Source organism: Calidris pugnax, unplaced genomic scaffold (genome assembly GCF_001431845.1).
Source record: "Calidris pugnax isolate Ruff unplaced genomic scaffold, ASM143184v1 scaffold219, whole genome shotgun sequence".
NCBI classification, from domain to species: Eukaryota; Metazoa; Chordata; class Aves; order Charadriiformes; family Scolopacidae; genus Calidris; species Calidris pugnax.
The window spans coordinates 502,717-527,337 of NW_015094507.1; the positions used below are offsets into that span (position 1 = coordinate 502,717).

A 24,621-nucleotide genomic window follows, 5' to 3' on the forward strand; every position below is an offset into this window, starting at 1 on the left:
GGTGGTGGGCGGGCTTGAGGAGGCGGCGGCAGGGAGCTGGCCGTGCGCTGGCAGCTCGCGCCGCGCGCACGCGGGCCCGCCCTCAGCGTGAGGCGGCTTCGCTGAGGCACTGTGGCGGGCGAGGCGCCCTCGGCCTTAATGGGGGGTAAAACCTTGAGTCCGGGGACGGATAAAGCCGAATCCGCCGCCGCCTGAGCGGCTGGATGTGCCCTCCGGTGGGTCTCGTGTCCCTGAGGTGGTTTCTCGTGTACTTCTTGTGTACTTCTGAGATGTGCTCGTCTCTGAGGTGGCCTTAGGCCCTTAATTCTCCAGTGGCTCCTAGCCCACTCCCGCCATCCCGCCAACCCTGCAGCCGCCCAGGTCTCTGCCCTCTGGGCCCTTCTCTGGGCCCTTAGGGCCCAGAAAAGTGGTGTGCAGTGAGTGTCCTCCAAGAGAAAACAAGTCCCAACAGGCATAAACCATTTCGGCCCAGCATGGGAATTGGGGCTGGCAAAAAGAGACTTACAGAAGCCAAATTTGGTAGGTAAGAAATTAACATGCAGTTCCTGAGGGATCTGTGGTATTACATCATTATTTAAAACAATATAAATGCAAACACATGTATGTATTACATCATAAGGTGGATATTTCCTCCCCGAGCCACTAAATGTAAATGTATAAACATACCTACCAAGCATACAGGGTCAAGGAGTGAATTACTTTTTTAGGTCAAGGAGTGAACTGCTTGTATTTTGGTTGCCTGCCTGGTTTTAATTTAATCAATTTGGAGTACTTTGAGATCACACTTCATTTATAAGACGTGAGCAGTGGATTTCAGTCTAGGATCGGGAGTATGAGAAGTTCTTAAGTCACCAAAGAGTGATTCCTTGAGTCGTGAAGCCTTCTCTTTCCACCCGAGGCCTCAGGCAAACAATATGTTTTTTTACTTCCTCAGTCTCATGAGTGTAATTAAAGCCAATAGAAAACTTTTTAGGAAGGAAAAAATTAAGTACTATGTATTAAACAGAGAAACTGTGTTACATACATGGTTAAAGTATGACAGTTAATCGTGGAAAGTTGCCACATTTGAATAATCAGCTTGTTTGTGTCTTACCTATCAAATCTAAATTGGACACAAGACTGAAAAAATGGGTCAAGAATAAGGCTCCAAAATCCACCATAGATATCTGAACATGGCTACTGCTATTCTAGCAGGGGTAGATCTTTTCATTTATATAGTGTAGTGAAAGTATGCATCATGTTTTTGACCACTGGTTTGCAATACAGTAGTCAAAAGCTGTATGCACCATGCAGGGACAGAAATGGCTTACCTGGACTCTTTATGCCATAGGCATCATGTAGATTAATTGCTCATTGTTTCCCGTTAAAATGGATACTGAGAATAAACTCTGCCTTTTTACAGTAGTGGTAGATAAAACTTGAAGGATAACAAAACATTGAAATCAAAACATTTACTAGAAAATGCTACTAAAATCTTGATGTCTCCTGCCACTTTTTAGTGACCTCTTAGCAGCCGGGTACTGTGAAGTGATTTGCTTTCATACTCCTGCAGGTTAACAAGCGTAGTCTGAAATACTGTCATCAATAATTAAAAATAAGTGACATCTGTCATATTCACTGAGTGCTATGAATTTTGCAGTGTCTTCTTTCATTGCTTCTCTTCTCCAAGCTTATTGTTCACTAGCCTCATTCATAAAATGTGAATATTTGCCACAGGTCTTTCACACATTACTCATACAGTAAGAGCATTTTGAAAAACAAAAAAATTAACGTTTATCTAGTTCTGCATGGGAGATCTTGTTACATCAACTTAGGCGTATGCAGAGTTGTGTTATGAAAAGTTGGGAAAAAAAATAAAATATGTGCATGTACAGAAAAGCTGAACAGGTTCATGATGGAACCCCCCCCCCAACACACACTTTCCTAATGAATAAAAGTGCGTGTATCGCTTTGCAGCTTAAGAACTTAGCTCCGAGCCGATGCTGTTTATTAAGTTAAGAACTGTAGTGGTAGATGTCTGTGATGTTGAAGGGTTTCTCTGTGGAGCTGTAGCCTCAAGGAGGAGGGAGTTTGCGTTCCCTTGTCATGGTACGAGCAGCTGGATCAATGGCTAATTGTGGTGAGGCTGCGTTCCAGGGACTTGCAGCAAACTCCTAGCGCTGCAGTTGTGAGTCCTACTTTCAAATCAAGAGGGATAAATAATGGAGGAGATTGAATGAATAATAAAGTTAGTTTAGTTTTTAATAGTACTATAAACTGCCTGAGAACTTGTTACTATTGTATGAGAGAAGGAGCTAAAAATGAAATGAAATAAATGTGGAAGATCTGAGAAGTTTCCTAAGAATTTCCCATCGGTGTAATGAGGGTATTGAAAATAAGAGTGAAAAAAGGCTCCTTTTTGAAGGAGCTTTAAAGTGAGCATTTTTATCTTGGACAGAGTATGTATCATTAGTGAGGTTTTCAAAATATCTAACATATTGCATCAATGTAACTAACAAAGAGAAGTGACTTTATGTTATAGTTCATCTTTCATTCCCGTTAGGGCTGGAAAAAAGGGAAAATCAATAATAGCGATTTCAATGAAAATATCAGGATTTGTGAGAGGGCGGAAGTTATTATAAATAATGAAATTAATTTGACAAATATTGCCTTTTGCCAGAATGTTTTAAAATGCTCTGTGACATTCTCAAGGTGAGCTATCTTGCATTTTTTTTTTTGTTCCCAAACTACATTTTCATTTCAAAATTGATTTCTTTTTAGGGACTGACAGAGAAGTAAGCAAAACACGGACATGCACTCATAATTTGTCTCCAGTGAAAACGTGTGTGTGTGCATTTTGCTCACCTGAGACCAGGTGAAAAGACAAATTCTCCAAGCCATATGTTCCTCAGATAATTTGTTTTAAAAAATAGTGTGGCTACAAACTGTACAACTCAGTACAGTTATATGGCTCTTGAAACATAAATATGTTTTCTCCTAGGGAAGGAGCAGTTAAATAAAGAGTGTATATAGCTGGGTAGCCACCTGTACTACATACCTAAGAAAACAGGGCAAACAGGCCACAGTCTCTCCGCTCCTGGAGTTAGGCTTCTGGCAAGACAGGACTCAAGAAAAGCCATAGGCTTTCCAAACCTGTGAGAACCTGCCTGTCTTTGGTTGTGCACAAAAGCAAAAGTGAACAAAAGCAAAATATATCTAGGTTAATAACACTACTGCATTTAGTCTACGGTTCTGCACAAGTTTCAGTGGTCCTGAGAACAAGAGTCAGTGGCCACGGTGCAGAGTGCCCTCAGCCTTGTGGTGTATTTCTGCAGAGTGTGGCTCAGCAGTGCTCAGGGATGTGCGAAGGGACACTGAGTGAAACAACCGAGGTGCCTGATGCCTTCTGGCCAGCTTTGTCCATTCTGAGATGGCTTGGGTGTTTGTGTGCAGCGCTGGCATACCCTGGTATGGCTGGCTTCGCCTCTGTCAAAAGGAAATAATATCACTTACTCCAGCGTGGGTTGTCCTGGGGATAATCACGGGGGCATTGGATATGGCAGTGAGGGGAACTGTATAAACAGGGGAGTGAATTTAGATGCTTACTGTAAGATGCATTTATAAATGCAACCCCGTGGACCCGAACAAAAATAAACAAAGACACTGGTATAAATATTACCTGTAGAAGTAGAATATTCTAGCCACAGTTTTCTGCCTTTCCCCTCCCCCCTGAAATCCTATTCATCCTTATATTCTCTTAAGAAGCCTTGGAGTGTTTACTAAAATAGAGCACCACATGATAGGAGATACTTTATAGAAGTTAACTGCAAGAGATATGCGGGGTTTTGCCTTCCTTGGGACCCTAGGAAAAACTGAGAGGGTATCTGAAATGTTAACTTAATGGGCAATAATTTTTTCCATCCATCGGGGAACACGGGCATCGTGTGTGTATTTTTGCTTTTATTAATAGCATTTTGATAGCGCTGTTATAAAGCTTGTCCTTGGCTTGCCTTGAAATATCATACTGACTTCACTTATTACAGAATGTTACTTTAATTTTCCAAGGTGAAACGTTCGCAGAGCAGAAACTGGTGAGGAAAATATGGCCAAAACAGTTACATGTACCTTTATTTTTAAAGTGCTGTCCAGAAGGGTTTGCAGCAATTTTTGCTGATGCATAAATTGACCTAGACAGTAAATGATACATGACCTTAAAAATATCTGAAGTAGCCTTGCTTGAGAATTTTTAGGAGAGAGTTATTAAATGTCACAGTAATTTACACAAGCATAGCCTAGTTTATGCTTTTGCATTCTCTTTCCCTCTTTCTCTCCACCATGCCATCCGAGAACCGTAGAAGCTTTAAAAATATTTTACATGTATCTATTTTTTTTTCTTATCATAGAAGTTCATCTTATTTTATTTATCACACTCAGAAAATCTCATCCAATGTGGGACTATAATGTAGCTCACAAAGGCCTGATCCAGCAGAGCACTTAAGTACCTGCATAACTTCATCGTGATGACATTTTCCATTGCTCATTAACTGGCATTTAAAGGAAATTTTCCATTGCTTGGTGTCTGGGCATTTAGAGGAAATTGTCAGCCAAAATGGGTGAGCCATTTAGAAGAATTAGGTCAGGCAGTGAACAGGCTACAAGTCACAGCGGTCTGTAGAGAGCCGTGGAGGTTCAGGCCCCTTGCAGAAAGCTGGAGGTAGCCACCGGGAGGGCCTTCTCTTAGGTATTTATTATAATGTAGGCTTAATTCCACAGCTGTTCGCTGGTGCTCAGGGTGAACTGCATTGAGGAGATGAATCATGGTTGTGCAAGACTGGGGAGGCTGCTGGTGGTAGAACTTCTGCCTTAAATCTTAGCTGGGCCAAGCAGCTTCAGCGCACTGCTGCCTGGGGGCAGCTCGAACTCTTCTCCACAGGTACAGCACTCCAGGCATCTCTGTGCTGTGCTGGCTCACACTGGGTAGTCTTGGACTGAGGAAATGACCAGGAGGAGTCTTGAGGCAGCCATCCCCATCCACTCACTTACTTGCTGCATCTGGCCCTGCTGCCAAGAAGCTTTCAGAGCTTTTTCACTATTTTTTTTTCACTCATGTCCATGCTATCATTGTTTGCTGTAGCAAGGAAGACGTGCATCTTGGGTGATCTTCCCAGCCAGGATGCACCCTCTGCTATCTTGTTTTTTGTACGTGAAGAGAAGATATAAATAAGGACAGGATCAAAAACTGTTTGTAGAAATTACAGCAGCAAGGTTTTCTCTTTTCCTTTTTTTTTTTCAATCTGTTGATCCTGCTGTATTACAGCTCCGGGCTATCAAGGAGTGAGAAATAGGTTTTCTGTTCTGCTCTCTTAATTTCTGGAATTTTTTTTATCCCTTATAAGAAAACAAGTTATAGGGTTCTTTAAAGAACAGGAAAGAATCAGTTTCCAGCTTTCTTGGAAAGCCTGACAAATATTAATCTACTATATATCCTCTAGATTATTTCTTTTGTCAGTGACAAATACTGACCTGTATTTGAGATCTACACTTGCTAAAACTCTCATGTGCTACGGTGTAAATCAGTGTATTTTGTCACTTCCAAACACAAAGCAGTAGATGGCCGGAGAAGACAATTTTTTGATCCAGCATTCTGGAGAAGAAAATAGGCACTGTTTATTTATTTAAAATAGGCTTAGCTTTTGATTGATACATCTGTTCCAGGAGAATGTTTAGCCTGCGGTCCTAAATAGCTTAGTGAAGAATCAGTGATCAAACTAGTATGAAATTCTCCAAGTGCAGTTATTCTCCGTTTTTCTCCAACACACTCAGCGATTTCTGCATAGACTATTTTTAAGTCAAGTGTTCACGGCTTGCAGTTGAAAAAACAGTTTCTGTTACTTAAGCTTTTTTTTTTTTTTTGAGGCTTTCGTTTTATAAATTCTATACATTATCCTTTGAGCCTGTGTCCCATTAACTATAAGCCACAGTTTACATGGAAATGCATAACAATGAAGTCTCTCCGTTCCATGTGCGTGTGTGACTCTCATGCAGCGTATAGTGGTGCTGGTTTTAATGTTGGGGTGACTGGAAGTTATTTTCTCCCAACAGTGGTTTAGTCATCTCTGCACAATGATTTGAAGTCTCTGACCGGTACCTGATGCCCACATTATAGGACCATTTGCCCCGTGTGACTTAACCGCCAGTATTGGTTGTTTCAGTGACAAGACCAAGCGTGGAAGTGGATATGGAGGTTTGGCCTCAAGTCGTGGAGCACTAGTTTCAGGAATGAGGCGAAAGAAAAATTATATTTCCCATGCCTCACTTGTTTTCAGGTGGCACTGTTTCTTTCCCCAGAACGGTTGGTTCTGGCAACTTCCTCAAGCAGGACTGAGTTCTGGGCCCAGGGTCCTTTCCAACTTTATATGGCATGGCCTGATGGTCCTAATTCATAGAGTGAGCAAACAAGTGCCCAAATAAGAATTAGACACCCTTTTGATTATTAATTTTTTCATTTATTTTCAGATGGCTTTTCCTTTTGTCGTATTGTTCACACATAATGCGTCTGACTCTTCCTATGTCACACTACATCTTCGCAGTAATTTTCTGCGCTGTTCTGTCCCTCTGGATTTTACAGCAGTGGATCAGAAAGGAAGTGCAAGCCCTAGCAGAAATAATAAATCCACTGCAGGTCTTGAAGGTACTAATTTCTGCAAAGCAAAATACTGCCTCAATTCTGTTATGGGCTAGAAGGGGTGATCAAAGTGAAATACATTCATTGTGGAATTGGTTTGCAAAGCCTGCTTCTAAACCATTACACACTCTATCTAGATTTCTTTTTCACCCCGCAGAAGTAAATAACGCAGTCGTGTCCAGGCTGGCCTGTTGCACTCTGTCCCACGCAGCTCTCAGCAATGTCTCCGAAACCAGGCCTGTGTCACAAGATGGGCAGGGAGGCAGTGTCGGCCTGGCAGAGGGGTCCTTGGATGTTATGGATCTGGATAACACACAGGAGATCTGTGAGGGGCTGCAAAATGCTTTGGGGTTGTGCTGGGAACTGTCCACCTAGTTGCTGCACTGGAGCAATGGGAGTCCTGGTCCTGTCCCAGCTGATGAATCGCTTGGAGCGCTCAAAAGTCAGTGTCCTACGTCCTGTGGCTCCAACCGGAAGGTCGGTGTGGTTGATCATCGCTGGAGTAATCTGACATTTGAAAAAATATTTTAGGAACTGTCCTATAATTACAGATATTTCTAATCTATGCAATCTATCTAATTAGGTTCAACCATGCCCAGTTCCTTGTCTGATTGCCTGAGCTTTTCCGCTTAACCAGTCAGGTTTATTCAATAAGGTGTCCTATAATGTTATTTCCTTCCTTGAGAGTATATGTTATCGTCCCTGACACAGACTTAAGAATCCCTCCACTTTTTTCTTATTTTAACATCCTCTGTCTCCACAGTAAAGCCCTGTGCTTTAGTTAGGAGTCACCTAGCTGAGGAGAAACCTAGGTGAGACTTAGGATCTCATTAGTTTTATTTCTGAGTACCTAGAAGATTCCTAAGAGACGCAGCAAGTATAGAGTAGGGACAATATAGGTAGAATCCCCATAAATTTAATACAAGTTAGTTTAAATTGTGGATTCAAATAGTTTAACAAGATTAGAAATAATAAGAAATGAAAACAGTTGCACAGGCGGTTGTCTCACTATTACTGTCATTTCCTTTTGGCTTTGGTCATGGGGCTAACAAGGTAAGAATTAACTGTTTGTTTCCTTTCATTGATTGGTTTGATATTTGAAATAAAGATGATCTTTTTTTTTGTCTGAACAAGTCTTTTGTAAGTTAATATTATGTTAATTAGAATGGATGCCTTCCTGAGCCTTATTTTCTTGTTCATTTGATCTAATTAGCTGATTAATTTTTAATTGCCTACTGAGAGATCTTTACCATGTTGTGATTTGTGTTTTACCTTTACATTTGGAAAACAATGGTACGCCTAAAATGACTGTAAAGTATTGTATTGAGGTATTTCTGCAAAGGATAATTGCAAATTATGATTTCTTCCTGCTTCCTAATTTTAGTGCAATCTACTTTGAGTTAGTGCTCATTAATCAAAAAGGTTTGCGTAGTGTGGAGTAGTAAGAAGGTGTTTCAGTTAGGCAAGCTTCACAGCAGAGGGTCTATGACTTGGTGATCAAATGGAAATGAAATCTCTTGGCTGTGTATGAATACTGCAGTGAACGCTTCCCAATTTACAACATTTATTCTTTTTCTCCACAATAACGTTCTGGGATTCTCAGAACGAATGTATTAATAAGCTTAGAAATAGAAGTATGAAGTTGTACCAAGGCCAAGTGTTGATTAAAACTTATTTTCTGGTGGTGGAAAACAAATCACAGTTCTTGGCAAGTTATTTCAAGTTTTTCCCCAAGTGTTTAAAATTTGCACCTTATTTTTAGACTGAATTAGTCTTGCTGTAACTTCTAGCCCTTGGATCTTGTTCTGCCTTTGCCTGCTAGATTGAAGAGCCCTCTATTATCAAATTTTTGTTCCCTATGGTAAGCACTTGTAGACTGCGATCAAATCATTCTTTAACTTTCTCTTTGATAAGTTAATTGATTGAGGGCCTTGAGTCTCTTGCAGTAAGGCATGTTTCCTAATACCATAATTTTTCCCCTGGCTTCCTCATAGTCCATGAAATTTTTCATAGTCTTTCTTAATACCATGAACTCTGTGAATCTACTAGTCATTTCACTGATGCCAAATAAGATAACATAACCTCCCTGCTCCTATTTGTTATTGTTTGTACACCTGGTGAGCATAGTAGCTTTTTGTTACTGCACTACTCTAGAAATTCATAGTAATCTGGTTACCTGTCGTGGCCTCTATTCCCAAATCTTTGCCTGCTCTTTAGGATCTCTTTTTCCCAGAGTAGGGTCCTCCCTCATTAAGTCCATCTCATTATACTCTTTCCTTGATGCATGGCCTTCCTGTTGACTATACTGAAGTACATAATGTCTGTTTACTCTCACTTAGCCCAACTGTTTTCTTCATTATTTTCCATTTTCTAGTCATCTTCCAATATTGTGAAAAAGGGTATTTGTTTTTAAACAAAAATGAAAGGTATTCTAGGAGGCAATAACCAATTTCAATACCAGTGCCTTGTTCCCCAATCCCATAATGATGGCTTAGATGTATCTGCTATGTAGTTTTTAAGTAGTTTAAGATGCCATTCTGATTCATCACATCTAACTCTAGCCAGCCAAAAATTATCTTCTAATGGTTGGTAGTTTTCTAAGCTCTTAATAGACACTGGAGAGAGATGGAGACCTTCACAGAAAAAATATAGTGGACTTATCTGAAAAGTCATAAATCACTTTTCGACAGTACCTTTTTCTTTTCATTGACTATAATGGAAACATGGAGAAGTTAAGACAAGATGCCAGATTTTTAGACAGCTGTAATTACTGTGGATGAATCCCATCTCTTACGCTTTTTAGCTTTTCAGTCAAACTATGGTGTGGTACAGAGCCAGTTCTTTTACAGGCGTCCATCAAGATGGTTGCCTTTAGCAGTCCCATTTGTAATCACATCAGAAAATGATATCAGGTTAGCTTGACAAGATCTGTTTTCCAGAAACCCATGTGGATCAGCTTTAATTTGATTATGCCTTTTAGTTCTTTATCAAGTTAGTTATCACTTACATGCCTCTTTTGCTTTTCTATCAGATCTTTTTATCAAATTCCTACTTTTTTCCCTTTAACATTGACACACATCCAAATTGTGAAAAATCTGAGGCTTTGATGTCTCAGATTTTTTTGGTTTTTTCCACCCCATCTGTATCAGGTAGGCTTTTCTCTGAGGTGCTCCTGCACTCCATGATCAGTCAGCAGTAGGTCTCAGGACGACTTAGAGCCACCTCTTATAAGATCTTCAGAAGTCTCTCCCATGCAGCCTGCCCATATGGTTAAGTCCTGCAATCTTCACAGTGGAGGGTAAGGTAGTGGGGGTTTTTTTGTTGTTTGGGGAGAGGGTTGTGGGTTTTTTTAGGACTTAAAGTGGAAAGCTTCATAAACGCATTAGATGGTGTGTTTCTCTTTCCAAACTCGCATCTTTTAAAAGACTTTTAAAATATCTGTAGAAAAGTTACCACGTTTTTGGTTCTTTTTGTTCTTCCTCTTTCCTTTTTCACTGTAAAGGAGAGACATCCAGAAGTAAACAGAGACTGTGGTGACCCATTGCCCTCTGACTGCAGAGGAGCTTACAGGGCTGAAGGGCAAGCTATGACATTGTACCGCTTATGTGGTAAGAGATGAAAACCAATTCTTTTTTTTTTTTATGTAACATTTTTGCATGAGGATAATGCTCTGGAATAAGGGTTTCTGCCTTCATCTTACAAGGATGCTTGCAGAACAAAAGTGGTAGGGGAAGATGCACATAATGGTGCTTTCCTGAGCCAAGGAGACTCCCCAAAAGCTTGAAACCTGACAGACGAGAGATACTCTTGCAAGAGGGTTCATTCAAGTCAATATTTAACTTGAAAAATAGTGGCGTTTAAAGTATCAATACGCTATTTCGTATTTTGTACGAATTTCATACCAATGCCTGGTACAGAAGTGGTGAATTGTAACAGCAAGTCATTGCGATGCTGTCCAGCCTGATCCTTCTGCTAGATTTTGAGTAGCGCCCCAAAAGACAGAAGGTCTCATATTTCATTCCAGCCACCCCTGTTCAGCTGTTGGAGAGATGTGTTGCCATTGTAGAAGTGGATCCTTTCATAAGATGCATAAGGATTTCTTGTACCTAACCGATGGTGGACTGCAACGTCACCAATTATAAGAGCAGCTATTTTTCTGTAAAGACAGATTAGAGAAATAATTCAATGACATGTCCTTCTTCCTGGGTAAATCAAGGACAGATTTTGCTGGGAAGGCAAGATGGTGTTACCTGACAATGATATTTACACTGACTAATTCTGAGTGCCCTAATAAATATCAGGGAAGCAGTTAATTTCTAGTGTCACCACCCACTGTTGGAGGTTAGTGTGCCTCAGTTGAACATGTCTTGAATTTTCCTCCTTCTCTTTTCTTAGTCTTATCGCTTCCTTCATGTTTTGCTATTCTATTTCTGCCTCTGCATCAGAAGTAAAGGTAATAGTTTTGCAGGGGGCAGACCACCAGATGCACCACTTGGAGAGTTTCAGTTCATTAAGGGACTGGGAATGTTTGGGGTTTTAAGTTCTTAATTTGCTAGACTAGTGTCATATGGGACGTTTTGAGAGAATATTTTCCAAAATGCAGTTTTATAGTCCAGAACTAATATCTTGTAACACGGCAAGTGCTTCACAGGCACGCTGCATAGTTACCACTCCAACATCTACATCAGCTTAACAGAATATTTGCACTGAAACCATTTCAGGTCTTTGGGACAGATCACACTTAACGCTCATTATAAGAGTTACCTAACCAGCAATGAGTTGCATCTCAACGTGAAGGTATTTATGTGATTACTTCTTGGGAGGTGTTCATCCAAGTGTAAATTACTCTGCCTCAGAACAGATTTTAGCTGGTGCCGACAGCTTGGATGACTGGCACATTGTCATTTTCATAACACACCTAAAAGGAAAGTGCCAAAAGAATCTAAGTGGCATTGGTACAGTGAAAAATTTCCAGTAAGAATTTGTCTCAAGGTTGTCTTCAGTTAATATCTGGGATAAAACAGGATTAAAAAATACTATTTTTTCTTTCACACTGTTCCTGGGGGTGGGTCTTAGTTCACGTGAAAGCAGTGTATGGTGATACTGCCGTGGTAACACAAAATTCTGTGGTTTATGCTCCTTCTAGCACACCCTTGTCCTCTCTCCAGATGTCGAACTACCCTTCCCCAGCTGTGCTGGTGTCATGAAGACAGGTTATTTTCGGTCCTAGCCATTCTGTCAGAGGTTGCGTGGGGCGAGACTTCTGTGCTGTTGTGGATATTTTGCCCTGGTTTCCCCAAGAATGCAAAGGATACGCATTCACTCCGTGTACCAGCTACTCAGTTGTGTTCCTCTCTTTCTGTTGTCCAGTTACAACAAAATTTGACCAAAAAAAGGTTTTCTGAAATTAAATTCTTACTAGTAATATGAAAAGTGGTAGTTTAAAAGAGCAGACAGACCCAATTTATCACCTCCATTCCTCTGGACAAGAGAATCGCCGCACTAGAGTGATGCTACATATGCTCCAGAGTTCACACATTACTAAACACATCTCACATGCACTTTATTAGACAGAGTATAATCCAGCCATGGGATGCAAAATCAAAGCGAATCACACTTTGTAAGTTTACAGCTCAGGAAATGGAGAGAAGCTGCTTTCCTTCTGCTCACTAGAACAGAAATCCTTTTGAAAAGAAGGTTCGTTCCAACCTCTGTTTTGGAAGTGTGCTGCATGTGATTTCATCCCATTAGCTGTGATGGTCACCATTCAGTCCTCAAAGTGATGACGTGATGTACTGGGGGAAAGGGTTGTTTCCAGTGTTATCAGGATAAATCTTCCTATGAACACTTGACCAAGAACACACATGTTTTGCAATTATGTCTGTTTAAAGAAACCAGCCATTTCCCCACAGTACTGTAGAATATATTTTTTTTTTTATTTGTCTGGCAAGAGATGTGAAGACTTTGCGATTTCTATATATTATAATGGGTTTTAATGCAGAAATGGTTCATGTCCAGGTTTGTAAAACAGAAGGCGTGTAGCCTGCAGTTTTGTTTGTTTCATTTATTTAGCATGGCATGGCTAGGTCCTGGAACTAGCTTATATGAGGTCATTACCCTATTGATTAACTAGTGTGATGAAAAGGGCATGATAATACACTGCTGGGAGATTATTGCCAGACACTTTGCAAACAAAGCTGCTGAAAGGAGAGCAGTTGTGAGACCTTAAGTGTGGTGGGTAATTAGCAAGCAAGTAGGAATTAAAATAAAGGATACATGGCGTGATATAGTGATTATGTGCAGATAAGTAATGTTTTGAATACTCCCTTTTGGTAACTCTAATGAGAATACATCTTAGTACAGGAAATGTCTGCTGGGACTACACTATCCAGAATCCTTAAACAAGCTGTGCAGTATGTTGTCCCTGACAGTGAAAAGAAAGCATGGAAGCAGTGCTGCAGATCTGCCTCTTTTTCTTAAGATCTTTCTCTTTGAGTCTTTCTTCTCTTCCACAAATCTCAAACTGGTATGAGTCTTAGACAAACACAGTAAATCTGTGATATTTCTTTGGGATGGAGCACCTTTTCTTTAAACAAAACCCAAACAATCTTTTGGGGGGGCAACAACTGGATCTGAATGAACCACCTTTTGAGCGAGAAGCATCAGCTCCTACAATAAGAGAGGTCTAAACTTTGAACATATAGGCAGTAGCAAGCGTGTGGTTCTTGCATTCAGCCTAGCCCCCCCTCCGCCCCCCTGAGGAGCACAAGTACTTACATGTTCCTGAAATAAATCAGGGCATCTGATTTATTCTGTGGCATATGTTTCACCTCAGCAGCCCTTTCAGGCCTGCAACAAAACCCAACAGATCAGAGGCTTTCCAGGCAGCACCTCAGTTGCCTAAAGGGGAATTAAATGAAAAATTTTCAGAATGTGGCACAGGCCAACTGTAGAGAGATAGATGGGTAGACATTGAAAGATGTCTTGCCAGCCGTGCATGATTTCTTTGCCCGGTTTCAAGCTTCTCTCAGTCATAAGATCCATGACAAACCACTGAAAATTTCATAAATTTTATCGTTAGTACAATTCTTCAGGGCCCTTACCTGCAGTGTTACAGACCAGAGAGGGAGAACTCCTGTCTTAGGGTCTTCTTTCAGGAATCTCGAGCTGCATGTTGAATAGGCAAACTCAAACAGCCACAGCAGCAGTAACAACGGGAGGGAAGAGGGCACCAAGAAAAGAAAAACAGGAGGGAAGGGAGAAGAGAGGCGAAGAGAAAAACAGTGCTGTTGTGGGAGAAAACTCCTACTCACGGCAGAACGGGGAAGCAGCTATGGTGAGGGCAAGGTAAATGGGGAATACTCTGTCCGGCTCTATTAAGCTTAATTTTAGTTCCTCTTTTCCATTTTTCAGCTTAAGTAAGCAAGCATATAGCCATGTTTATATAATAGCTGGAGTAATGAAGATGGAATATACCAATTTGGGGCTAATTCTTGCCCTCAGGAGACCACGGGGACTGCAGCTGTGGCCAGCCCCTACCAAAAAGGAGTGGTGAGGAGAACAGCTCCTTGTATCCGACTTCCCATTACATCCTCACCAGGGACCACCATAGTCTAGCCCTTAAAATAAATAGATGAGGTTAATTTTTCCAGCAGCAAAGTTGGTTTAGCAGCTCTCAGCACTGGTTCAGTTGTGCTCCCACTCAAGCTAATGAAGTGGTTTCCTTGAGAACAGTTGGACTCGCTGCAAACTTTTCAAAAAGCCCATTTATAGGCATTGTCAGTCATTGGGTTTTGAGTCTTGGGACCATCTTTTGTTCTTTTCCTAGTTGATATCTTCACCTTCCAGATTGTAACAGGCAGGGTTTTCCTCAACCTTTATCACAATGCCGTTATGTACTTATGGCCAAAATGTCCTTTGGTTGGAGCGCGTGGGAGAAGCTTGCGCCATGGCACATTTGACCACATCCTCTGAAACTGAGGTTGTGGCTGAGCTAATTATTTTCACGGCTGGAAGAGAACAGACAACGCTGCCTACGGAGTGGGAAGATATGTGTACGAGTGAGCGTGTGTTTGTGTGGTTGTACCATCTGGGAAGAGCAGAGCCAGATATGCTTCCCCTTGGCACTTTTTACGTGCAAATCCTCGGTAAAGATGTAAGCGGAGAAGTCTCATTTCTCTGCCTGAAGTCCTGTGTTTGCCGGAGGTTTGGCGTGCTGGGGGCTGCATCTCGCTGCAGAAAGCCTGCCCTCTTGAATTCCTGTTCTGCCATTCCCCAACTGACGCCCTTTGCTTCTGTGGGCAGGGGGGAAGTTGCCCTTCCTCCGCATTGCTTGTTTTTGTTACACTAGCAGTATGAGGTACCCTTTATTTATAATCTGAACGTTAGGGATGTTGGGCCAATCTGGTGCTTCCAGCTGGCTGAACACTTCCTAGCGCTTTGGATGCCAGATATAACATAATTTATTGTGGAAAACAGTAGGGGTAATACACTTCTCGCTATCAAAGGTTAATGTAGAATATCAGCAGCTCTTCGGCAAGGATACACGTATTGTTGGATGGTCTGTGATTATGTGTCTCTTATTAAAATAGAAAAACAAACTGCTTTCCTTTTTAATGCTGCTGTTCACCCCCTCCTCTTTTCCTTCCTTTCCCTCCGTTATTTTAACTCCTTCATCACATTATGCAGTTTTCACACATTTCCTCAGGGAGAAAAAAAGCAATTGTACTTCGTTTCTTTCAGATGAAACTGAGCAAACCAAGGTTTTGGGGGGTTTTCTTTTTGCTTTGTTTTAACTAAAACATTCATTTCTGTGCCAAGACAGGGTGAAACTGCTGAGTTAGCCAAGGCAGTAGATTGAACTGGTCTTTTTACCTCTAGAAAATATTAAAGCCTCTTTCTGCCACTGAGCTGGCACCCATTGCTGGATCAAGTGCTACTATTAACGGGAAATCGTGAAAGTACATTATCACTCCAGTGCTGTCATTACCAGAGGGTTTCACTGAACTATAGCGTTCAGGAAAGTGAGACTGCAAAGACCAGAGAAAAATGGCAACACTTAGAGCAGGCGAAAGAAAGCTTCAGTCAGGAAACCTGGAGATACATTAGGAGTTTGCAAAGGTACCCAACATGGGAGGCAAGTGGCTGCTTTGTTAAAAAAGGGATATGATAGGTAAAGTCTCCCATTATTCTTCAAATACAAGTTTAGAAAGAAACTGGGGTAGACATTTCTAATGGGCTCATCTAATCAATTCTAGAAGATCTGAAACCTGTCAAGGCAAGATTGTGTCTGCCTGAAATCTGATGAGGTACATTCTGTACCATGGAAAACCCCAAAGAGAGGTTTTTATTATTATATTTATTTTATAATTTTTTGCTTCCCAATAGAATAAGCTTCCTCTCAGGAATTCTTCTATTAAAAAGAGATTTTTTTACTGATCAGAAATACACAGTAAGCTACATTGATAGTTCAGTTAAAGAATATAATGGATAGAATAATCAGTACGTAAAGGTTGTGATTATTTAAGATGTTAACTTTCCACTTACCCTCGGTGTTGCCAGGTCAGCAGGTGAGGAAGTTGCCTTCTTCCTGCAAGCCCATGCTGAATTCACCAGCTGTTTTGGCATCAGAGCCATAGGGAAGGCTTAGGTGAACATTTTGTTCTAGTTCACAGTCTGGGCTGCATCTGACTTGCATTTTATGGGATAAAAAATGACAAATAATACGTAAATTCAGTTCGTTTTGCTTTTGCTTTTCAAAGTTTTTCAGAGACTTGAAATAATCTTCCTGACACCCATGCAAGGTAAGCATAGCTATCGAGTTTTACAGATGTGGAAACTGAGGCACAGTAACATTTGAAAATGTGGGTGCCTAAAGTGAGGCAACTTCAGCCCGTGGCCCAAACAGCAGAAATCCTGATTTCAGCAGAAAACGAGGAAGCTGAGCGTGTGTGTGAGGCAGGCCCTGAATTGCCATGCTGAAATTGGAGGGCTGCAGAGCAAGTGTGTCCCAAGTGTGGTTGCCCAGCTTGTGGTCAGGCCACTAGACCAGAGCACTCCTGAATGGTTGCCAGGACCTGCATGTTGTTTCTAGCCTTGTTTAGGATTTGGGAATCTGACATTTTTACTGATTTTTCTTCCCCAATTACCTGCTCTTTGTCAGATCCTTTAACTTTACATCTGTGTTTTCTTTTGTGAGAGGTCTCCTTACAGGCATGATCAACTTTGTCAGAAAAGCTCTATAGGAACATAAAATATATTTTTGTTTTTGTTTCCTGGGATAGGTTTCCCTCCGAGAATTACTCATCAAGCCACGTTCTTGCTTTGCTCAGCACTATTCTAGTAGAAATATTTCTTGTTTATTTAGTCTTACACACTGGTCTGACATTCCCTCGTTACCACAACACAGTCGACTGAGAGCTCGGAGTGCTCATGGAATCCAAGATTATGGCCCAGAAGTTAAAGAAATGAGCACTGATGGAGGATCAGTGTATGTTTTGGCGCTCTGCTCATGACATCAGCACATTTGATTTTTCAGCACGGCCTGAGCTCTGACGCTCTGTGGGGCTCTGGTTGTTGTGGGTGTCTGAAAGGCGGCAGCCTCTGCAGTTCACAACAAACATCCCCAACCTGGGGCTCCCAAGGAGCAGATGTGCCTTTGAAACAGTGTTTTTTTTGAGCGAGCACTTATTAGTCTGACTAACACAATTTCTGTCAATTCATAGTATCGGTAAGTTAAACAATATTGAGCTACTATTTCACAATTCTTAGAAAATCATCTATTTCCCAAGTTACAGCAGAAAGGAATATTCCCCCCGCCTCCCTGAGTTGATTTCAAAGAGGTTTCAAAAATCATTCAGATAATCAGACTTTAGTGCTGTGAAATTTTATCAAAGGGCACTCTTTCCCTGGACTCAGATATGAACCTATTTTGCCAATCAGATAAAACTTCCCAAGCTTTTTCCTAGCAGCATCGGTGGTTAACTTGATCTTATTGCACTGTAAAGGATTTTGTGCTACAAATCATTTTTCATAGAATCTCTTTGTTATGTTGGGTGAACTCTGGACAGATTATTTGTAAGAACATTTCCAGGAACATTAACAGCATGGTGTAGTCTCCAATGAAATGAAAATGACTTAAAAAGGGTTTCTTTTAGATTAATAAAAGAGAGAGTGTATAATGAAAAGGGCTGATAGGGAAATGCTTAAGTGTATTAATAGGCAGAAGAAATACCTATTAAGCAGAATAATGTCTATATACCAGCCCCCCGTCCATTTTAAATTGTATATATTATTTTAGCTGTTGGGACTCCTTCCTTCCACCTTGTGAGAGCTGACAATTTTTACTTACAGCCTGGAGCTAAATACGGCAGTGCCTCAAAATGGAAGATGAAACAGGCCAACAGGTTTTCTTTGTCTTTTGAAAAAAATGGAGTGTCATTTCTTTTCCCTCCCCCTCGTGTGTTCCTCCCCCCGCTACACCCCTATTTGTATTAGCAGCTTTTCCTCCAAAAAAGCACTAGATGGTGCCCCTTTTCTTTGAGTGTGACAGAGCTGGATTTCCCAAGAGAGGTGCTACTGCCCTGCCGTGAAGATCATCAGGCACAAAAACTTGTAGGGTCTCCTTGTCCCTTAATATAATTAAGAGCCCGAGATAAGTCTCTTTTACTCCTTCCAAGTCCTCAAACCTGAAGTCAATCTATCTTTAGGAGACCGTCTTGTTAATGATGGAGAATGAGTCATGACTTCAAAGATTCATGAGCAGTAAAATAATTTAAGAAAAAGGTATTTCAAACCAAAAAGGAGAAAAAACAGGGTAAGTCCCTCCCGTCCTGTTTTCAAGTAGCCCAGCACTGCTGCATCAAAGAGACTTTGCAGTATTCTTTGCTGAAAAGAAAACTTCTCAAGTCAAGTATCTTTAATTAGATGTTAGCTGGGCAATCTAGTTGATATTCATTTGTAAATTTTATAATGACCCTTCTTAATTTTTTTATTTTATTTTGACCCTTAGACTTTAACTGACCGAGCAGCCTTTTGCAAGTAGAATTGATATTACAGTTCTATACTTACTTTAAAATAAAATGCCAAACGTGGAATATGGCCTAGCCTTGTATTCTGCATGTTCTGTCAGCTTACACTGTTTCTTTATTGAAAAAAATGTTACTAGTCATGGTTAACAGATTTTTACCTAACCTTTGAAACTGGAATGTATAACTGGGTAAAAGGATATTTCCTATCTGCATCTGAATGTATTTCTGCATTGGAATTACTGTTTACCTGGTACATGTCATCTTTGTGTTTAGACGGTTGATATATTCTAGTCCTTTAACAGAAGAAGCAGCTAACATGACATTGAAACAAATTCAAAATCAACAACAAATAAAACTCCTGCTTGCTAGGAATGAAAGTTGAGGCAGATACCAAACCCCTTGTTGTGAAACCCCTAAAATTTAACTGAAAAAAGCCACTTCCTTTAATCCGTTTATTTATGCATTTGAAATGGCATAAAAATAAACATTCTTTGAAGTGACCCAAGATAAATTAGCCCAGGTTTGTCATTTCTTACTATTTTTGTAAATGGTCCTTAGAAAATTAGGTCTGTTGGCATCTGGGAACAAAAATTCAACTGGGAAAAGAAGCTTTAATATGAAACAGAAAGAATTATTCCCATGCTCTGGCTGCCCTGTCATATGTCATGACATGTGGCAGGTTGACTGCTCATTAATTCTATTTATATCAGTATGATAATACACCCCACTGAGTACACATGTGTTAAAATATTCATAAATTATGTTTAGTGCAAGCAGATATACATTACATGCCAAAAGAAGACTATTATTTAAAGACAAAACTGGTAAACAGTCAAACACGGAAAAGTCTTTTTAATGTTGGTCCAGTACATTGTGTATCATCAAACTCACATTTAATTGCCTTTACTTGCAGACTCTGTCTCCAGCAATACAATATCCAATGCACCTTTATATTTTTTAACAACTTGCAAAAGAAGCAGCTTTTACTGAAAGTAATTGGAATTTCAGCAATTACTGTAAATGTCATATTATCTCAAAGCAGTAACTATAACAATTTGAAATATTTAAAATGAAGGTTTACTTTGACCTTCACATATTTTAAGGTACTTTTACACAGCTGAAAGCCCTACTCTAAATATTAAAAAATTCAAATGCAAACTATTTTTGGAGGGAAATGCAGTCTCACCCCAAAAGTAGTTAATCTTAGTTAATAGAAAATTTTAAGCAAAAAATAGCCAAAAATAGTTAATCATACATTGCTCAGGATATTTTGTTACACACATATATATTTCTTTAACTTTAAAAATGCCTTTTAAAACAGCAAAACTAAAAATATTTTTTACAACTAGTTAATTTTGTATAGAATGTGAAAATAATCTCTGAATATTACAGTGGATATATCTGCATCTTAAAATCTGTTTGTTCAGAATCAACATGCTCTTCTACAGGCAGTCAATTTTGAATTGCTGCTTGCATCATGTTAGAATTATTAGAATATTTAGACACGTGCTTTTTATCTAACAGGAAGGCATTATGAATTGTGTTGAATTATATAATTTAAAAATACCTTTAAAATGACATTTCAAATTTAAAAATGCACTTCAGAACCTCAGAAATTATCACAAATTATCGTGGAGTAATGGCACAGGTGTTAAAATCACTGCAGGTTTCAAAATTATTAACAGAAGGTATGATATGGTACATATTTATTTGCAGTTATTGTGATAGCATTTATCCTCCTAAGTACAAACCAAGCTGGTTTTGATATCCTGCGAGTGCTTCACATTTGGAAAAGAAAACTTTTTAAAACATCAAATGTTATAATGGGGGCAGTGAGAAGGGAGGAGGGGGTTGCTTCAACGATGAAATCTTAAAAAGATATATGATGAGAGTCGGAGTTTATGTGCGTCGCAAAGGGCAAATGCTTACCCTGTTTCTCCTCAGTTTTAAGAGGTCTGAACAGGGGCAGGATGAAGTGACTGACTGTAAAGCGTATAGAAGCCTTCTAATCACAAAACCATACTAATGTTTCTAGCAGCAGTGAAGCATATTGACTTCTGATAAAGGACGAAGAGGGGGCACAGGAGCACGGGGTTACAAAGCCGTCTCTTCAGCACGTTTCGAAGGAATGAAAGCTTGCCCAGGTGTTTGTGGGCAAAAATGTCATCCCTTCACTGTCATTGCCCCGCCGCACAAGTGGCTCCATTTTAGCCATCAGTGAAATGGTTAGAAGGGGTTGGGAATTTTCTCTTTCTCTGATTGAGAAGGCTGGTTTGAGGAAACTGAAACTTTTTTGCAGGCAGGTATCAATTTCAAAGAAACTTTCATCAGAAGAGATTTGTCAGCCATCGGATGGAATTTCTGGTCGAGACCAGAAGGAGATGGCAAGGTTGGAGTATCAGGTAGCGCTGCGGTCGGGGCACTCACCTGGAATGTGGAAAATCAAGGTTCCGGCCTAGGGACTTGAACGTGAGATTTACAAAGCAGGTGCCTCGAACACTGAGCTTTCGGATTGTTTGCTTGCTGTGCATTTAACTGCTTATGCGTAGAGGAGCCGTATGAGCAGGAGATCTTCAGACCTAAAGTGTCCCTGATGTGTCGGACCAGCCTGAGACCCGATGGCTAAAGCACTCGTGTAAAATGGGAGAGAGCAGCAAAGCACCCAGTGCTTTACCTTACCCAGCTTTTAAACACTGTCTATCTCTCAGTCTCGTGTATAACATTCAAAAAGTCTTGGTTCCAAGGAAAAATGGTAACATTTCTGAAATCTCATAAAAGCTTTGCAAAAACGTGAAACCCGCTTCTCCCACCCCACCGCTATCCTCTTTGCCATAGAAACAAATTGCAAAAATCCACTGAATTCCTGGGAGCAAACTGTGACTCATGTAATACAATTTGTCAATTGCTAGAGAATTTACTGGATGTGAGGTTCATTGTAAGCATAAAAAATGCCGTCTCTTAATAAGACAGCTTTTAAAAATAAAACTCTGAATTTTAAGAAACTTTGTAATAATATAAACAAGGCTTTTAATCTTGGTAATGGTAGCAGCAAATTATATACACCATCTAATTTTATCAGACGATAACAGTTGTAGTTTTTATCTTCAAAAACAGGTTGTGAGTGCTAGAGGGGAATAACTCTTCATAGCAAAAGCTAAGTTAATTTTGTGCTGTCTTATGTTGCTGGCAAAGAAGCCTCTTTTTTTTTAGTTCATCTCTCTTCTGTTTTTTTCTAAAAAAGGGAGTCATTTCACACAGCAGTTTATTTAAATACAAAAAAAAATCACGTTAAAAAGATCTCTCATTATAAGCTTTCTGAAAGTTTGCTATGCACTTTCATGTAAAACTTGGCCTCAGTACAGAACTGCTGTACAATCATTTTCATCTGAGATTTGAACATATTGGAAGAACTAGAGCAGTTCTTTCTTCTATCCTGTCATTTTTTTCCCTTGGAAATGATGAGCATATGGCAACCACCCTCACTGGATTCTCAAACAACAGGAGGGACCTTATTTCGATTCCTACATCCTGTCATCAGTGAATCCCATGATATTTTGCTCTTGCAAGGCTAAAGATGTGATTCGCATTTGCCATAAGGACAGAGCTTAATGTGATGCCATTTTACCACAGGAGCCCTCAATCAGTTAATTAAACATGATATAAATCACTGCATGTATTTGTAAAGTAAGATTAATATGGCAAAGTCAGAGTAATGAGGAATCCTCACCATTGTCTGAGTGTGAATCACTGATATGAAGATTACCCTTTTTGAAACTGGATATCTTTGAGTGGGTTTTGTTGGCTTAATCCCTCAGACTGCTTTGTGCAACTTGAAACCCAGAGCTGTCATCTTTAGCCAAAATTTCAGCCATAACTTCCTCAGCTTTCACCCAATCATTTAAATCAGAGTTCATAATACTTAGAAAGATCAAGCCTTTCAGCATACCACAAGGCTTCTTCATACCACCTGGGACGTTGGCAACATGTTTAATAAATATTTCATTTCATTTCATCGTGGAGATTCTTCTTCTTCTGTTTTTTTCTTTTCTGGGGAATTTACAGGGTACCCACAGCAGCACATTCCGTCACTGCAGTGACTTAGGTTTACAGCCTTAATAAAAGGACTTTTTTTTATTATTATTATTATTTCTTGAAGTGCTATGGAGCCTTGTTAAACTGGAGCAATTACAGACATGTAAGATAGGTGCTCTGGAAAGATCAAAGCCCCCCTAAAGATTGCTCTGTAGGATTCTGGAGCACTCTTTGAAAAGCGCTCAGTTTACAAAGTAGAGATGTAAAAACCCATGAATTAAAAACCTCACGTTCAAATAATGTTAAAGGCCTGATGTTAGTTAATACAGAATCCACTTTAGCCACTCTCTTCTCACATCAAACTTTGAACTGCTCCAAAGGAGATGTTGTGGTGTATCAGCCTGCTGTGGCACTGGGTGTGTCCTGTGACAGTGTCTTGTGTGGAAAACTATCTTCTTGGAGAACATCAGTCCTGACTTCGCTCTTCTAAAGCACCAGGCACAGGCTGCATGTGGTTGGCAGTCTTGACCCTTCGTATTTCAGCCAGAAGAGGGGTGTGTGTATGAGAGGAGAGGAAAAAGGAGGAAATGATGCTGTCCTTGTTCTTGAACTGAAACCTCTGTTCATCAGGGCAACGGAGACAGAGATCAGTGTGGAGGCAGATCCAATGCATGGAGAAGGTGCTGCCTCCTCAAACAGGACCCTGTTGCCCTTGTGCTGGAGACCTATGGAGTGGCTGAGGAGTGTCTCAGAAGTATTACGCTATCAAAGGAGCTAGCATACAGTCAGAAGTTCTAAGGGCTTTCCAGAATTCATAGACTTTACTCAGAAGATGCTTCCATCCGCTTGAGACAGCTCTTGACAGCCCTGCTATGAATGACCTTCACAAGGGGTACTGTCTTAAAATGTTGGTGGGTGCCCCCGCTGGGACAGGGGTGCCTGGGGAGTAATTCAGTGTCAAAGGGTTAAACTTGCATCTCCCAGCTCACGGGAGAATAACCTGCCATCACACCGTCTGCTCCTTCATCCCAGAAAGAAGGAAAGGAAGAAGAGGTAAGGGTGCTTTCTGCTCCTTCCAGCGCGGTTGTGCTGCTGGATGTCAAAAGTCATGAGCAGAGACTCCAAAAGCCAGAAGGGAAGGAATTGTACTGGAGGCTGGTCCCTTTTCCTCACGTTACCTGCAGCAAATCGGCCAAGCAGAGGAAGCAGTGAGTGCCACGTACCCAAAGACTGCCTGATGTGCACTGATGGAGTTTGTGCACCTTCAGAAGTGGGTGATTTGTGTGTAGGGGCCTTTCAAACTGTGATTCTCTGTTCTGGTGCCTCTGCAGAGTCTTAGTTGATGCAGCACTTAAGGGCTTGACTCTGTGAGCCCTAAAGCAGCAGCTTAAGAGCATGCAGAACCGAGCCCTAAGGTCAGGGACTTCTGGGGCTGTTAAAGAAGGCCCCCTGGCCGACCTTTTGGTCTGTCCCACTGGCCTTCAGAAACCCAGTAGATCCTGTGCAGCTGGAAGCACTGCCATTGCTGTTGGAGTTTTGAAAGCTCTGTGTTTGCAAACGCGTGAATGATGAAAGTAAAAAGGGTAACAAGAGAATCCCTGTTGTATTCATAACTTCTCTAAGCTGCAGGTGCATAAACATAAACATTTGAGATGTGCTGATGTCCTTTCTGTGCTCTTCAGTAAAATAAACCAGTCAAAACTGAAACTGAAGTGAAAAGCTCTATTACGGAATTCAGACTGTTTCATCTGTGCTAGTGTTTTTCTCTCATTCATGCTCTTTTTAAGTTCATAAATTCAGAAGATTTGCTTTTGATGCGGCAGTTAATAAACATCATTGTGTGACTGATTTGTGGATAACTATTCTAGTTTTAGCCTAAAACTATGCATAAATTAC

At 40.5% G+C, this 24,621-nt stretch overlaps 1 protein-coding gene across 1 annotated transcript in view; it reads right to left on the reverse strand.

Annotated features, from left to right (window-relative positions):
* ETAA1 (Ewing tumor-associated antigen 1) overlaps positions 1 to 336 on the reverse strand; it is a 9,811-nt gene extending 9,475 nt beyond the window's left edge. Inside the window, exons 1-2 of the mRNA XM_014964413.1 lie at positions 328 to 336; positions 71 to 134 (exon numbers count right to left, since the gene is read on the reverse strand). Coding sequence (XP_014819899.1) covers positions 71 to 134; positions 328 to 336 — 73 coding nt within the window. The remainder of the gene's footprint in view (positions 1 to 70; positions 135 to 327) is intronic.
* Between the last annotated feature and the right edge of the window lie 24,285 nt (positions 337 to 24,621).